General features: G+C 40.3%; 1 protein-coding gene across 7 annotated transcripts in view; it reads right to left on the bottom strand.

The window, feature by feature from the left end:
- Positions 1-18,545, bottom strand: part of CSNK1G3 (casein kinase 1 gamma 3) — a 165,092-nt gene that overhangs the window by 128,501 nt on the left and 18,046 nt on the right. For 6 of the 7 annotated variants that reach the window (XM_084629411.1, XM_084629409.1, XM_084629406.1 and 3 more), the window contains exons 2-3: positions 15,101-15,177; positions 2,114-2,536 (exon numbers count right to left, since the gene is read on the bottom strand). In XM_084629411.1, coding sequence (XP_084485537.1) covers positions 2,114-2,291 — 178 coding nt within the window. In that variant the 5' untranslated portion in view covers positions 2,292-2,536; positions 15,101-15,177. The remainder of the gene's footprint in view (positions 1-2,113; positions 2,537-15,100; positions 15,178-18,545) is intronic. The other variant, XM_084629408.1, reaches the window with a different exon arrangement.

The following is an 18,545-nucleotide window of genomic DNA, read 5'->3' as shown; positions in this document are numbered from 1 at the left end:
TCACACATGCAAAATTCTAAGTATCAAATAATCATAGGCTTTTGTTTTAAATTACAAGCAGAGTCCATGACAAATCTACTTTTAATCATAACTTTTAATGTGAATGATCTACAAATTTAAATGATTTTATATAATACAGTCTGATAAGTAGACTTTTCATGCTCTGACCAGGCATTCACTTTTAGCAGAGGCAGATAAAGTAAAGGCGGCCAATGCACATGGCTGCTGTAAGGGAAACACCACTGTTCTCCTTTCCTTACATCTCTCCTTCCCTGTCAGTTATCCAATTCTATTTCTCTTAGGTTCATGCTCCCCTGTCTATCGCTCAGAGTGCAGCCGATGGGCTTTTTTAGTTTCAATCTCATATTCATCTACGTCTAAAGTCAGTAGATTATCCACAGCTAACTTTGCATCTTACGCACACTAGCAAGTTGAGCTGTTGAGATAGAAGTGGACTTCTCTATTACCTTCAGCTTCTTTCACATTTAGGAAATCCCAATCACCACAAGCAGCAAAGTAAAAACTTACAAGTACTGAGTCTATTTCTCCCTGCTTCCATTCTACTTACTAGGAAAACCAAAACCTTGTCAAAATATATCAAAACAGATACACAATAATAAATATATATTTATGTGACAGATAATAATAGGTTCCTACGGGCTATGTCAAATTTCACAGACCTTATTTCTCATTTCTGTGTTTATCAAAAAAGGAAGAGAGACCAGACAAAAATAAGTTCTGTTATGAAATGTCTAGGGGGAAAAAAACTTCCTGAATTTCTTATAGTTGTCTTAACAAATGATATTTAAGAGAGTTAATACACTGGTTCTATTTAGTTCATACAGTGTCTGAAATCCATTGAAAAAAAATCTAGCAAAAAGAGAAGTTAGGATATAGTTATAGCCTAAATTCTGAACTTCATAGGTATGAGGACAAACTTAGATCCTCAATATTATTTTAAATACATCAGTATTTATACATCAGTATAAATCAGTTTTATTACAGCCACAAATGATTAGAACGCAGCTAACACTGTTTCCTGCCAAGAGTGCGAAAGAGGAAGGAAAAAAAAAAAAAAAAAAACAGTAACGTATCTGAATTGCAGTTAAATCACCGGATAATCTAGAAGTGCATACAGTATACCAAAGTCTGTACTAACAGATTAGTTTATAAACTCTTACTTTGAATAAGCATGTTGGAAAATGAAAACTTTGAGAAAAATGCACTCTTGGACTTAAACCAGTGCCCAGAGTAATGTGCTTTACAAGGGTTGGATATTGTTAGAGAAGCTATCCTCCTCATGACAAACATTCAACTGTGGTCCCCTATTCTGCCCTGCAGTGATTATTCATAGATTGTCTGTATTCCATGGTACTCTTCAGAAAATTAGTTGGCCTGAACAGCAACCTATCTCAAAATAGAATCAGGTGTGAGACAGAGTGCATACTTGTGTTACTGCTGAGCACAAAATGGTTATATTTTTTAATACCAGTACTGCAGTAACTGCATAGGCAAACTCAATCTGAGATACTTACAACACAAAAGCTACTGTACCAAACCGAACTATTTTACTTAGCTAGATTTTAAAACTATACCCAATAGCGTACCTCACGCAAATAAAATAACTTTTAAACACTGCAACCTTTATAATGTTCAACTCAACCTTTTAATATAAGGGCTTAAATATACAATATGTAAATTTTACGTAAGTGTAGATCTCTGTTTATTCTTCCCTTGCATCAGAAAGTTGTGAATTTAACTTAGTCTGAAACAAAAGTGTTCACAAACTCAGCATAATAATACTGTAGACAAAGTAATGACTTCAATTGACATATTTACTTGTGTTTTTATATATAAAGTCATTACTTTGTCTGCAGTATTACTTGATATGTATACACAAACACACACACACACCCTGCACATTAAAGACTAGGTAATTCTGTAAGAAAAATATTTCAAAAGGTGTGATGAAGATGTTATCTCTGCAACACGAAAAAAAACTGAGTACTGTAATAGGAAAAATAGTTTATATGGAAGGTAAACATATTGTGAATGTTTAATTTGCATGTACATCTTGAATCAGATAGAGTGGAATAAGGAATACCAGTCTTACCTAATCGTAGTTCTCCAAAATTACCACATCCAATTTTTTTGCCAACTCTAAAGTTAGGTCCAACCATTAACACTCCAGAGTTCGAAGAGCCAGTGCCACGTGGATTGTGACCTGAACGCCCACTAGGCCGTGCCATTCTATCATCTGGTTTGTCCTTGTCTTTCTTTTTACCATCCATATCAAGTTTACGGTACTCCACTTTGAATTTTTTTTAAAATCAAGACAAGCAAACTCAAACGGGATAATGTGAAAACGGAAACATCACTAGTTAAGTGCTCCAGCTGGTTAATCAGTCACTAAATTGTAGTTGATAAGTAGTCAGTGGCTGCATATTCATCCCATTCGCAAAACAGTTTTCCTTGGTAGTCTTTGAAGCAAAATATATACTCAGTGTGTATCCTACCAGCAGGATTTACAGAGACTCTGTAAACGAAAAAGAAAATTAAACAGAGTATACATATTTGGAACAAGGTATCTTCCTACAGTGTCACATGATTAAAGTATAATAAACAGAACTTTTTTATATACCCATGTTGCACAACATTACCATAGTGACTAAATTTTTGCCCCCAGATTCATATACACAACTCCCACTGATTTCAATGGGAATTGTGCAGGAAAATCTGAAAGCAGAATTTGAATACAGATTGTTAAGTAATACATTACTTTTTGCAAAACATATCCAGCCTGAACTATCTAGTGTAAAAACTTGATACTGTAATTTAAAGAATGTCCATAAAATCTCAAATCAGTTATGCCAGTTTTGAAGCAACTGATAGAGCACTTCAGACAAACACCATGTACACTCATTCTCTGAAGCTGATCAACTCATTAAAGTTAAAAGGAAAAAAAAAAAAAGATTCAAAACTACGCTTATTTCTTTTCCTTTTTCTGAATGGTAAGACATCTTATTTTTAATGCTTAATGTAACGCTTAACAAAGAGTGCCAAGTACTTTTAATATATTGTTCTCCATTATTTCTAATACTGCCAGCTTTGAAAATAAAAGCTATTTCCTTACCAACTTTCTTTTTTTTTTCTTTAATCATAAAAGGAATAAAAGGAATTTGTCATCACACACTTTTTTGGTTCAATTCACTTCATTGCTTAGGCACTAGTTCCAACAAGACTTTCATCAAAATGAATATTATATGTTAGTGTACTGCTGCCATAAAGTCCAGTAGAAGGATCAAAAAAGGACTTTATTTAGGCCCTACATGAACGGTGGCTATTGTTTGCTATTTGAATCACTTGATAAGAGTCATTTAAAAACTCCGAAGTTCAGATGACATGTACCCATCACATTCCAGTAATCTTAGAGAAGGTCAAATTTTGGTCCCAAAACTATTTAACAATATCCTTTCACATATATTCTATTTTAAATGTTAGGATTACCTGAAAGTTAAAACCAAGATGTCTCTCTTTAGAGCAAACTTCATAACTATCACATTCTAAAACACATTGTTTTTGGAATATTATTCTCTCTTTAATTTACATTATTTTCAAACATAATTTTAGCAGAACAGATGTCACCTTTTTCATCTGCTTCTGGCATACACAAAAAGTAATACTATATTCTGTTACACTAAATCAATAGACATGACAACTATCATAATGCTACAAAATCGAAGTGCAAATACAGAAAGGAAGAGCCACGTTGCCATTCTCTGCCTAGATGGTACAAGAGTGCAAGGAAGAATACCCTCCCCACTGTTGACCTCTGCCAATTAAATCATGGTTGTTTCTGATATGATCTTAACTGGTGGCTTTAAGCACCAATCAATCAGCAACTGGGCTGTAGACTCATGTCAACTCAGAGGGAAGTACATAAGACATGGACAGTTTGGGGAAGATACCAGATTACCTAACTCTCAAGAGTACATTTGAGGGTATAAAAGGCATGCTCTGGGACCATGAATAAAACAAAGGCCTGTTTCCAATCTGATTGTCTAAAACATTAGATACTCAGAGTGGGTTTCTGCTTCATTCAGAAAAACCCAAAAGGATTTGGACAACTGTTCATACCACCATGGAGGTATAAGGTCATTTTGGATCAGCATTTAAGTATGGTCTGCAAGGTTATTCCTGTCCACGTTTTTTGCCACAGGTTATCGGGAGCAACTGTGGGAGGTCTAAGACAACAGAATTTTATTTTTGAGGGTGAGGGGGAAGCAAAGGAGGACCTGGGAGAACATGATTCATTTATCACCAGCTTCAACCGCATCTCACTGAGTCTGGAGGGTTACATTATCCACACTAACTACATCTCCATCTCCAAGAACCACAGTTACTGTAGGGTAAGTAATAATTCTCTTCAAGTATTTGTCAGTGTGGGTCCCACTGTAGATGACTGGTAAGCAGTGTCCTCTTCAGGATGGCAGTAATGTGGAGTACCAACTGAATCAGAGACCTGAGCACTCTTCTCCCAAATCTAGTATCAGATTTAGCAGTCAAGTCCAGTGCTTTACAAGTGTGAGCAGATTTTGGAAACAGACTGAGGAGGTTACTTGGACTCTGGTTGAATAAGCTTTGATCATCAATAAGGGTGGTACTTCTGTGGCATCTGGAAAAAAAAGTGAGATAATCTCCAACTGTCTAAATGGACAATTCAGTGTAAGTGGCCTGGCCTTTAGAGCAACCAACTATAGTCACAATCAGCCATGGCAATAGTAGGAAATACTTAGTCCTGTCAGAGTAGTAATATAGGGCATGAGATATATCCTACATGTGCAGTTTTAACTCGTGCATGGAATTAGGTTTAAGGAAAAAAGACAACCAACCAACCCACTCATCTGTTTAAGTGAAATTCAGACACCACATTGGGGATTAACTTTGCATGACATCTCAGAACCACCTTGTCCTTGGGGGTACAAGGAGTATGGGGGTTGGACTGTGTGTGCCTGAAACTTGTTCACTCTCCTGGCTGAGGTGATAGCCACTAGAAAAACTATTTTAAGGGTTATATGATGGAGGGAGCTACTGCAAGTCGGACTCCATCAGCTTCAGAAAGACGATGTTGAGGGCCCACACAGGCTGTTATCAATGGGTAAGCATGCATTAGACCTTTGAGGAATTTCAATATGGCTGGAAGAGAGAAGACCAGGACCAACTGTATCAGAAGATGGCACGCCAATATTACTACTAGGTGTGCCTTGATCAGACCAGAGAGTCCAGACTGTTTCAACTGCAATAAGTAATCTAGAATTTTAGTTAACAATACTTGTTCAGGCACTAGGTCATATCGGGTCTTCCATATGGAAAAATCTCTTCACTTGAAAAAAATAAAAGTCTTCCTTGTGGACCGGTTCCTTCTTTGTGCCAGGATGTCCTGAACATGTGAAGAGCAGTCCTTTTTCATGGTATTCATCCAGCCAGCATCTGAACAGTTAGTTGTAATGATGCAGATCAGGATTCAATACTTGTCCCTGGTTCTGTGACAACAGGTCTAGGAGCCTGATTTAGGGGCTGTGGAAATGTGTTCACCAAGTTCATCAGCCAGAACTTTCTCAGACAGTAGACAGCTATGAGGATGAGTCTGGCCCACAATCAGAGAAAAGGCATACAGCAGCCCTTATTTCTACTGCAGTAGGTAGACTTCCAACCAGGATCCTGGACTCATGGAGACTTGGGAACAGAAGCTGGGACACATTGCATTGTTTCTGATGGCACACAGATCTATTACCAGGACTCCTATGTTGATGAAATAGGAATTTGTGAGGGACTGCAGCAACAACCACTTGCAGCTAATGGTCAATAGTTCAAGAAATCCACAAAGTTGTTGCTGGTTCCCAGGAAATGCAAGGTTGTCAGGATTAAGCCATGCAGGCAACACCAGTTCCATAGTATGACTGCCTCTCTGGACTGCAGGGGGTGGGAGATGAAAGGAGGTGGGAGGACCAAAGGTGGTGCCCCTTTGTTTCTTTTATGGTATATTGCCAACGTATTTATCAATGTTATACTATTAATTGCCAGTGGACCAGGAGGAATGCTTCACACACTAGCCTGATGGTCCTGAGTTCCATACTTTTATGTGTAGCCTCATGTCTTCTAAGGGTCATTCCATTTTGGACATGTCCATCACTAACATTTCAAGCAATGAAGGGATCTTGAATGGTACTCCTTTGTTGACACTGCTAGGGTATAGACACGACGACAGTTCCCTGAGGATGTGAGATGAAGTCGCAACTGTGTTGCGCATAATGCTTTGCCAGGGAATAGACTGACCTGAGACAAAGTCATAGGGATCTCAGGAAAAGCCTGGCAAGCAGTGTGTCACATATCTACAGATGGCCTAATAATGTGAGTTAAGTCCATACTCTCATTATCAAGCAAGCAATTACCCCATTTATTAACAACTGAAACAAGAGAACTCTATCTTGAGGTAAGCATGATTTTAGGTGTCAGAGTGGACCGAGTCCTATAAATTACAGTATGTGCTGTGATGAGAGAATCTCTCAGATTACTAGGAGGTTCAAATGGGGCAAGCAGGGATAGGGCATTGTCAAGGTTTGTCAGAGTTTCCTAATAAGATTCCGGTACAGGTAGACATAGATAACTTGATTCTTCAGGTACTCTGCCACGTGAGTGAGGCACTTGGTAAAGGCACAATGCTGTGGAGAGGCCAAAAGGGTAGTGGACTGATGGATTCAGCCTACTGTAAATTTGAGGAACTTCCTGTGGGCCAAGTGAATGGCAATGTGAAGTATGTGTCTTGCAAGCCAAGAGCAACAAACCTGTACCTGAAGCAATGGAATGATGGAGACAAGTGTTACCATCCCTGAATCTGTGGTAGTATATGTATTTGTTGAGTCTCCTCAGACATAGGATAAGACAAAGTGCCCCTTTCTTCTCTGGAAGAGGAAATAATGGGAGAAGAAATTCTTGCCCTCTATTCTTGAGAATCTTCTTCAATGGCTCCAAGATTGAGCTATAAGGCTACATTTTGTAAAAGGCTCCCATGAGAAGGATCCTTAAAAAGGGATGAGGGGGGAAGGAGAGTTTACGGGTATGGAAAGGAATTGGATGGCGTAGCCATGGGTAACTATGTCTAGTACTCATGTATTAGCCAAAATCTCTGCCCAAATCCAATAGAAGGGGGAAAAGAGTTTCCAAAAGTCAACTGTAGGATCCTGGTCTTAGCATGGCTCCTGACAGTCACAAGAAACCTACTGAGTCTGAAATAGAATTGGGCGTACATGAATGACTGACACCTTTCTAGAGCATTGTGGTCACTTCCAGTATGGTTAGTCTGAATAACGAGTCTAGGAGAAAAATAGTGTTCTCTGCCTCTAAGGGGACTGTTACCAGAATGGGTTCCATCCCCTTAAACAGCATATCTTTGGTGGTCACCTGGACCTTCTTAGTGATGTCTGGCCAAGATGCCCAGAGCATCAAGATAGCCATGGCAGGCCAGAGTTTAAACCCCAAGGACTTAGTGTCTGCCTTTAATGATTGTGCTACTTTGCCTTGCCGTACAGGAGGTCTCTCTGTTATCTCTCTTCTATTACTTTTTTTTGGGGGGGGGGGTGGAGAAGGGAGGGGTAGAGGAGAACATTCAGCTAAAAAAGACGATTTTCAGAAAGTACAAAAGAAGTGCAGAGTATTTCTTCCGACAAATTTGGAGCTTAGACAAACACCCGTGAGAGTCAAGCACAGCCCAGGTTCTGTCCCACTAGCACAAAAAGTAAGAAGGAATTGAGGAAGCGTTGCAGCCACTCTGCACTTTATGCTTTCACACTGGAGCATGAGGCAGCACAGGATGCTTGCATTAATGGACAAAGCTATGCAAAAGATTCTGAGCTCATGTGTCTGAGGCCCATGCACATCTGTAGCGGGATCCATACAGAAACACACGAAGAAAATGTTGATACATGATAGTCATGGAACCTTCACACACACATACAAAATAGATCTGTTTGAATATATCAAGTAATTTTAAAATGTATTTCCTTCATCTAGCATAACCTCATCTTGGTACCGTATATACTCGTTCACAAGCCAAATATTTCTGGTAAAAAAATGACACATCAAAGAGCGGGGGTCAGCTTATAAACAGGTCTACACCAAAATTTGATGATTTTAAACTCTATGAAATCATAGAATTAAATATCTAATACATTGTCATTTTGTTTACCTGGAGCATCTGCAGGCATGGAGCCCCTCAGCTCCCTGTCGCTGCGGTTCGCTGTTCCCAGCCAATGGGGACAGCAATACTTCCCGCAGCTCCCATTGGCTGGGAACAGCGAACCGCAGCGACAGGGAGCTGAGGGGCTCCATGCCTGCAGACGCTCCAGGTAAACAAAAAGTCCTGACACGCCAGTGGCTTACCCTGACGGGCTGGGAGCCAAAGTTTGCCAACCCCTGAAATACAGGGTCGGCTTATGAAAGGGCCATACAGTTTTTACTATTTTTACCTATCCTTCTTGGGGGGTCAGCTTAGAAACAAACGGGCTAACAGGTATTTCTTGATACTGGAGTGCTTGCCTCAGTCACCAGCTGTGCTTAGCACGTAGCCTTGTTAATCCAGGGAGAAAGATTTTGCAGCTGAATAGCATGGGCAGGGCATGAAAAGTGAGAAGAGATGTGTGGGGAGCATGACCGGCACACGAGATAGTTGAGAACAGGGCCATGGGGGACTCCAGTGGCTGTATTAAAGACAATGGGAGTATAGATGAAGTCCAGTAAGTAACATTTCCAGACTGAGGTGGGAAATTCATTTTAACTATTTAATTAAGGCTTTTTAAAAGGGTACATATTTGTATGAAGAGCCTTAACCCTGAACATCTGCTTCATATCTAGACATGCGTAGCCACCACCAACAGCAATATTTTCAATATTTTTCTCTTTCAGTGGAACAAGTTCTGGATTCTAGTCTTTGAGGCTAGCAGGGAGCCACTGGCAATGCTGCAGTTCATATGGACTCTTGGTAAATACCAGCAGACAGACTGATAAAGATAATAATGCTGGTAACCTGGTGGAACTACTTGGCTGGTGTTCAAATATGCACTTCCTTCTTAGTAGGTCCCAGGTCACCAGCAATCTGGCCTTTCCACCGGAATAAAAGGGACACGTCCCAGTTTTGTGTCAAGAACGAGAATGATTTATTTAAAGTAGATATGTTATTTTCTTTGATGCATTCTGAATTTGCAAATTACTACTCATTTCTCTCATAACCATGTAAGGCTCATAACCATATCAGGTTGCATTAGTAATTAAAGGTTTTAACCGTACTGATGACTCATGTGGATGACAATATGATGTTACATGATGGCATTTGTTCAATTTTTTAAATAACCCAAGAAATTATACAAAACAGCTACATTAAAAGAATACTATAGTTGTCCCAAGTTAAGCACTCAAACCTTAGGAAATGCCAGAATTAAGCTTACCTGTGCAAACTTAATTCTGCCCCCTTTTGTATGCACATTATGACACAGTCTTTAATTACATGATCACATATGATCTTTCTCGCAGGACTCCTGCCTCATTCAGTGCACAGAATGAACCTGCTCTGGGAATGAATCAGGGTTTTGTGGTGAAGGAGTCTCGTTTGTAGGACCACTGACCTTATTTGTTGCAGAAGCTGGAAACTATGTACTGACTGAGGCAGAGGACTGCAGGAAGAAAAAGGATGGCCATTCAATGGTGCCCTGGAGAACTGCGTTCTAACCCTGCTTGTGTCAGAGAGTTCCTATGGGATGCTAGTCAAGTCACTCAAATCAAAATTTTGACAGGTAATCACTAACTGAGAGTTCCGTATTTTCTGGGTGCTTCACTTGAGACACGGGGGTCTGACTTTCGGAAGTGCTGAGCACAAGAGGTAAATGAAGTCAACAGGAACTATGCTTTGAACATATGAAAAGCTACATAATACTAACACTCTGAAAAATGAGGTCTTAGCAGTCTCAAATTGGCTACACAAAATGAGTGGATTCTTTTGACTGTCAATTCTGTGCCTCACCTTCCCCATCTGTAAAATGGGGATAATACACTCCCCCTTATCTCACAAGGTGGCTGTGAAAATATTTGTGAAACATTCACAAATTCTAATGAGTATAACAGAATAGCCCATGAGGAAATTAATAATTCTGTCTTCAGAGCAGGGGATGAATAGCATAAATAAGGTCTGGGGCTACACATTGAAGAATATTTAATAGCTGCTTATTAAATGAGTACCATCCATCCAGTGCACTGAATGTGGTATGGTCCTGTGGAAAAACAGGATATCATGTAATCAGAGACTGTCATAATGCATGTGCACCAAAGGACTGAATTAAAGTTGCACTGGCAACCTCTATTCTGGAATTTCCTAACTTAAGTGCCTGACTTTGCAATCTCAATAAGGGTTTTAATGCAGGAGTTTTTTCCCCGCCTCCCGTAATTGTATATAGATAAGTAATACGTGTGGAACTAAATATGGACACCTCCATAACTGGAGCTCTACATCAGTACCACATACTTTAATGGGATCAAATGAAAACTCAGTGGGATGGAGGCTAGAAAGGCAGCATAATGCTTTGCACACTGAGACTTAGGGAAAAGTTATCAAAATAATGCCACAACTTCACAATTAATGGATATCTAACCTAAAGTATAATAGTGTAAGAATAGTATGACTTTAGCTCAAACTAAATTGAAGTCTTATTAAAAAGTTAACAATTACTGAATAAGTATTACTACATATTTTAACTATAACATTCTAAACTAGAGTCAAAATATATCAGCTTCTAAGAAGAGTACAGTGATGGTTTTTTGTACAATAAAGGCCACTCAACATGAGAATTGGGCTACCTTCAGACAGCTGCAGTGGCACAGGAGCCAGCAAAGAGACCTGTAAACAGGGGAGTTTGAGTGGGAGTTTGTATTGTGGTGCTTCTTTGGGGTTTGTTTTTGCTGTGGGTGGTGGTGTTGTGGTGTGGTTTGTGTTTCCCAGAGTAACAGGATTTAGGTGGGAAGGCTATGACAGATACAGAGGCAGCAGTGGGAGTGACTCATGTTCTGGAAGACACAATGCAGATGACTGGATGTGGAAGCTGCGGTATGTACATGATCCTGAAGGGGGTACCTGGTAAGAGTTTTGTCTGAATGAAATGCCGCCTGATAGAGCTGATGGAAGAAAAGATCTGAGGTTTGGAGATGCAGGTGGAAAGTCTGGTTGACTTTAGGAAGGGGTTTGAGCAGATTTTGGAGCAAAGACATGAGGTTTCTGAAGGGAAAAGCTAAGACTTGCAGATGGAAGCAGGACTGAGGAATTCTGAGGGGAGACTGAGTGAGGAAAGTGGTCAGTGGAAGCATGTGACTAAAAGAACCAGGCAGAGGAAAAGACGGGCTAGTGAAGAAGAAATAGAGCTCAGGAATAGGTTTGCAGAGTTGGAAAATGAAGAAGGGGCTCAGCAGGTAGTCACTGAAGGTGGAAGGGCAAGGAATAAGAGAAGAGCAGCTAGTCCTATAGGAAAAGCGGGAGAGTCAATGGAGACTACACCAAACATGAGCCCCAGGAGAATACAGGATGGGTTGAAGAGGATTACAAGGGAGAATAGGAAAGGAAAGAACTTGCAGCCAGAGGGAACAGGGGATAGACCGGAGAATAGCACCGTCACCAGGAAAAGGCAGGTTTATGTGATCGGGGACTCTTTACTGAGAAGAATAGACAGGCTGTAACCAGAGCTGATCCAGAGAATAGAGTGGTATTCTGTCTTCCAGGGGCTAAGATACAGGATGTAGACCTGAGGTTGAAAAGGATCCTAAAGGGAGCAGGAAAGAATCCCCTAATTATCCTTCATGTGGGAACAAATGATACGGCTAGATTCTCGCTGGAAAGTATTAAGGGAGATTATGCTAGGCTAGGGAAGACGCTTAAGGAAATCAAGGTTCAGATGATCTTTAGTGGGATTGTGCCGGTTCCTAGAGAAGAGCAACAAAGGTGTGACAAAATTATGACGATCAACAGATGGCTTAGGCAGTGGTGCTATAAGGAGGGCTTTGGGATGTATGGCCACTGGGAGGCATTCATGGACAGAGGACATTTCTCTCAGGATGGACCTCATCTGAGTAGGGAAGGATATAGACTTCTAGGATGGAGGCTGGCACAACTGATTAAGAGAGCTTCAAACTAGGAATTTGGGGGAGATGGTTGGGAGATGTCCAGGTAATCTCCACGCCAGATTTTAGCATTGAGGGGGAAGAAAACGAAGTAAGAAAGGATACAGCCGTGGGTAGGAGAATGTATATAAGGAGGACAGGCAGTGTGGATACCAGTCAAATAGGTTATACTGGCTGTAGAATGACCGTGCCTAATAGGGTACAGAACGTGAGTGAGGCCAAACAGCAAAAATTAAGATGTTTGTACACCAACGCGAGGAGCCTAGGTAACAAAATGGAGGAACTAGAGCTACTGGTGCAGGAAGTGAAACCAGATATTAGAGGGATAACAGAAACATGGTGGAATAGTAGTCATGACTGCACTACGGGTATTGAAGGGTATGTGCTGTTTAGGAAAGACCAAAATTAAGGTAAAAGTGGTGGAGCAGCATTGTGTATCAATGATGAGGTAGAACGTAAAGAAATAAGCGATGGAATGGATAAGACAGAGTCCATCTCGGCAAAAATTACATTGGGGAAGAAAACTACTAGAGGCTCCCCTGGGATAGTGCTTGGGGTGTGCTACACACTGCCGGGATCTAATCTGGATATGGATAGAGCCCTTTTTAATGTTTTTAATGAAGTAAATAGTAATGGAAACTGCATGATCATGGGAGACTAACTTCCCAGATATAGACTGGAGGACGAGTGCTAGCAATAATAATAGGGCTCGGCTTTTCCTAGACACGATAGCTGATGGATTCCTTCATCAAGTAGTTGCTGAACTGGACTAGAGGGGATGCCATTTTAGATTTGGTTTTGGTGAGTAGTGAGGACCTCATCGAAGAAATGGTTGTAGGGGATAATCTTGGTACAAGTGATCATGAGTTAGTTCCGTTCAAACTGAACGGAAGGATTAACAAAAATAAATCTGCAACTAGGGTTTTTTATTTCAAAAGGGCCGACTTTCAAAAATTAAGGAAATTAGTTAGGGAAGTGGATTGGACTGAAGAACTTATGGATCTAACGGTAGAGGAGGCCTGGGATTACTTTAAGCCAAAGCTGCAGAAGCTATCGGAAGCCTGAATCCCAAGAAAGGGGAAAAAATTCATAGGCAGGAGCTGTAGACCAAGCATCTCACAGAGGTGATTAAGAAAAAGCAGAAAGCATACACGGAGTGGAAGATGGGCGGGATCAGCAAGGAAAGCTACCTTATTAAGGTCAGAACATGTAGGGACAAAATGAGACAGGCTAAAAGTCAAATAGAGCTGGACCTTGCCAAGGGAATTAAAACAAATAGTAAAAGGTTCTATAGCCATATAAATAAGAAGAAAACAAAGAAAGAGGAAGTGGGACCGCTAAACACTGAGGATGGAGTGGAGGTCAAGGATAATCTAGGCATGGCCCAATATCTAAACAAATACTTTGCCTCAGTCTTTAATAAGGCTAAAGAGGATCTTAGGGATAATGACTTTACCACCATTTTCTGCCTATTGGTGAAAAATTCTTATTTGTCAAACTGCAGAAGCCACAAGACCAGAACCCACCATTCCTATCCAATAAGATCATTTATCATCAAAGCTGAAAGTCTCCAATGATATCCTGGAAGCATATTACTTTTCCATTCACAACTAAGTATAAATCTGTTGAGGGAGGCCTCATTCGTGGTTCTGCACAAACAATGAAGGACCTATCCCTATATGTCTAGAAAGCGGCAAAAGTCCCATCACAACAGTATCTTTGAGACCATAATAAGATTCTGATGCTGCAGAAACATCAAGAAACAAACAGAACTCTTACTGAGACAAGTAAAGGGATTTGTTTTTGTATCTAGGTGATAAGTGATCTGGAAAGGTACTCAAAAAGCACACACCAAAAAAAAAAAAAAAAAAAAGAGAGGTTCAAAGGAATGACGAGACAGATTGTGTACGCTTACAGGTACCAAAATTAGGGCAATTCTAACCAATCCTTGTTGGAATAACTATGTCTGAATAAAGAGATTCCAGTATCAATATCTTAACACTTTTGATTTCAGCCTTAAAAAAACATTAAGAAGATTCAAAAGTGGCACCACATACAGATGCTACAGAATGCTAGTCAGATATGTCTTTTTACAACTAACAGCTACAATCCCCAAGGCAACAGATAAGTAACTTTACACTCAAAGATAAATATATTTGTGAAACCACATCCAAATTTTCACAATCTGATCATCAGTTAGCATATAATTTACTAATTTTTTTGTTAATGCTGTCACCATTCACAAAATTGTAAGAATCACATGTTTAAACTTGTAGGATATTTAGTGAGCAAAATGATTACTAAATATTTTTCTAAAATATAACATTAAAATAAATTGTTCTGGGACATGGGACACACATACTTCCATTGAAATACCTTTAAAGGGTATTTCAATGGAACGTATAGCAATAAATCAAAGAATAATAGATCAGCAACTACAAGTTTTAGTTTTCAAAAAATTCTCAATTATGTGGCAATTTATGGGCTTGTCACTTTTTGTTTGTTGATTCAACAGATGTTACCTGTTACAAAATTAAATTCTATAGACAACTACTGCTGCTTGTTCTTAACAGTATTTACATAAGCTAAAACAACTAGTACCTTGATAGGATTCCTACTGCAGAGACACAGGACGTTCTTTTAATATTTAACAATGATTGTATTACTGTCAAAAAGGAAGACACCCAGCCCTCTTATCTAAGCCTCTTTCTTTCTGGTCTTGAATGTAATGTTGCACTTTCCTATACTATACAATTTCTATCTAATCTGAAGTAAACAGAATATGTAGGATGTTTGCTGCCAAGAACCTCCGCTATAACAAATTGTGGATCAGGTCTCCCTCACATACATAATGTGGTAAGTATTAGAATTCACAAATCACACTTACCCAAGAAAGCGGTACACTGTTCATGACAATGCCTTTTCTTCAACAAAAATGTTCACGTTTTAGATGTAAATAGCATGCTAAAAGTAAAGAAATACATATGTAATATTGGCACTCATTCATGCATGTAAATATTTCTGATGCTTTACTCAGAATTTATACAAATTAAAGATTTAGTACTGTTTTTCTAAATCAAAGTAGAAAGCAAGCTTCTATTAATATCACAAGTGTGAGTGTGTCCTATATATACCAGAAGCCTTCTAAACACAGAGGAAGTCATACCCTTCTCCAACTAAGCGTACCAACTAAAATGACTGAGCTTAAGAGAAGGTAAAGGGATAATTCATACAAGCAAGATGATTACGATAATATGGAAGTGTCTTATAAATTACATTTGCTACTTTGTTTGGTTTGATGGATTTGCTACACCATTCATCCCACTCTCCTGCTACCACAGCAATTTCCCATTGGGTTTTTTACTCTCCCTCTACATAAACAAGCAGTTCATCCAAGTAAAAACAGATAACTTGATTAAATTGTTTCTTGTAGACATCATGAAAGAAGAGAGGGTGTCGCGAGGTGGCCACCCTGCTCCAGCCCTGAAGGGGTTAAAAACAGCCCTGGGAAAGGGCTGCCCCAGGGAGTCAACAGGAAAAGGCTGGGAGGCAGCCAATCAGGGCCAGGCTGGGCCCTATAAAAGAGCTGCACGGCCAGAACGTAAGAGACTCTCTCTCTAGCTGTGGAGAGAGAAGAGGTACCTGGAGCGGAGCAGGGCTGGGGAAAGGCCAGAGGAACTGGGGAGCTCCAGCCTGGAAACTCCCCAAGCTGAGGCCTTGGTAAAGGCCTGCGAAAGCTACTGGGGCTGCAGAGGGGCAGCCCGGGGATAGGCAAGGGCAGCAAGTCTTACCCCCTTGCCAGTGATGAGTGGTTTACAGATTGCAGTCTGCCCCAGTGAGCAGGGGCTAGATGACGACTGGCAGTAGCCACTGAGGCAAGGTGGGGGTAGTGGGTTGGGGGTTCCCTGGGGAGGGGAGACCCAGAGCGTGGGGGTTCTGCAGGGGCCCTGAGGCAGGTGAGCCACCGGCCAGCAGAGGGCACTCCGAGCTGGAATTGAGCTAATTCCCAGGGTAACCAGCAGGCGGCACCGCACTGGTGAGTCTCGACCTCACTACGGAGGGATTTAAATGAGAGGCAATTGCTTTGTCCACCATATCAGGAAAAGCATTCTATAATTAGGGAGCAGTATGAAGGGGGAGGAGGGGGAATGCATCACAGGTGAAGTGGAAAGGACAGGGCAGTGACATTATACACAACAAAGAGCTGAGTTATGAGCGGGCCCTGAATATAAACACAACAAAGTTTAAGTCTGATCCCAATGAGAGGAGCCAGGAGAGATTCCAACAGCAGGGATATAGTTAGAATACTGCACAAGAAAGTTGGATCTTAACAGCTACAATTTGTATTGACTTGAGGTAGGGAGGTGAAATGGGCATCAGGAAGGCCAGTAATCAAGAAGGGAGATGACAATTGTCTGTAAGAAAAGTTCTAGCTATTTGCCAGAAAGATAATGTTCCTATGTTCTCAAGTGTTGTAAGGGGAGAAACAGCAAATTCCAACACCGCCTGGAACGTGAGGCATGGGGCAGGGAAGACAGTAAGAGAGGAGACAAATGTGATGCCCTAGTAGCAGGCCTAAGTTGATGGTAAGTGCAATGATGTATTCAAAGTGACAAAGAACAGGAAAGGAGAGAGAAGAATCACGAATTCAGTTTTAGCCATGTTAAGGTTAAGTTATTAGTCTCTGGCAACAGAACTACATGTAATATACAAAATCATTTTTAAAGTTTAAACATAATTAAACTTAAGAAAACTTGCATTAATTCCCTTCCTAAAACATTTTTTTATGTATTTATCATCATCATCATCATCAAGAAGCAGTATGAGGACCACTTCAGTGTCTATCACAGCCAGGACATGGAGGAAAATTAATTTCCATTGCTGCCCCATGGCAGGTCTCAATTAAGTATCAATGTTTTCAGGGCATGCTGCTAGTGGACATATCAGTTAAGTACACTGTAAAACATTCTGAGACATAGCTGTAATTAGTTATTACAATACAGGCCTTTAAACAAAAGCAAAAAGGTATTATAACACACAGTCAATCACAATTTTCATTGTAGTTTTAGACCCTACTGAAAGCCATCATAGAATCACAGAGAATGCATTATCTCCAATTCTCAAAAAACCTCCCTTTGTGTAGTGACACCATTGTAAAGTGGTGATATAGAAGCCTATTTACATATCTTTCTATGAATGGTCTATTTCTTTCTATTTCTGAGTCAGTGTCTCTCAAGTATGTTTTAAAATATTTTCATACCCAAAAATGTCCATATAAATCCATAAAATGCACCAGAGAAAAAAATTCTATACCCATATTCATGTAAACCTTAATTTACATGAATATGGGTATAGATTAGGAAACCATGTGCCTCTAGAACACTGGATTCCATGCTGCAATATAAGGATATTCTCTAGTAATGTATTATGTATGTGGCGAAAGGCTACAGGGAGGAGGGTAAAATGAGGTTGCAGGAATTAGAGGGGGGGAACAGAGGAGGAGTGGGACAGAAGCCTGATGAGGCAGTGGGGGGGGAGGGGAGAGAGAAAAGAGGGGAGAAGGAACTGGTGGGAGGGTCTGATTAATAGCAGAAGTGCAAGAGGGGCAAGGGCAGAGGGAAGACACTGACACTAGAAACAGAGGCATAAGGGTCTATAACCACTGAAGCACAATGCCACAGGACCTAGGGTTGAATCCAGGAGTCTTCAATCTCCACATTCCTTTGCTGTCAGGAAATAGCTGTGAAACCCATGGCAAATTGTGTTTTGTCCCCCTCTAGTAACTGGTCCACATAGAGGATAACAGATTTACAGCGCTGCCAGTTACTAAATTAGCTCAAGTGACAGGAGTCTGTGCTGTGGATCTAAACGTCTGAACACTGTCAAAGGCCGAGGACGGAGCCAAAACCACACAATGGATTTTTTGCAGTTAAATTTTAAACTTAGGAAACTACATTAAAAGATTAAGGGTGAAAAGTCAAGCACTCAAAAGTCTGAGAATGCCAGAATTAAGGTGTATCTGTGAAAACGGCACTCCAGGCTCTTTTCTTGGTCTTGATGACTTCCATATCAAATTTCCTTAGTTAACAGGTAAAAAGAAGTTTTCCTCTGGCAGACAGTTCTGAAAGTTCAGCCTGCAAGTTGAAATTCCAGCTGTGCTATTTCTGTATCACCACAAGTAACAGATTGTACTCGATAAATTCTGCCCTCTCTTATATCTTGTGCAACCCAACTGACTTAATGGTGTTGTACAGGTGAGAGGGCAGAGGTCCCTGCAAGTCAAACTTAGAAAACAATTCATTTATAGATGCACTAATCAAAGCAAAATCCTG

The sequence above is a fragment of the Lepidochelys olivacea genome (genome assembly GCF_965140295.1).
Source record: "Lepidochelys olivacea isolate rLepOli2 genome assembly, chromosome: 5".
Taxonomy (NCBI): domain Eukaryota; kingdom Metazoa; phylum Chordata; order Testudines; family Cheloniidae; genus Lepidochelys; species Lepidochelys olivacea.
Note: the sequence above shows the minus strand (reverse complement) of the source record. Positions and strands in the feature narration are given on the sequence as shown.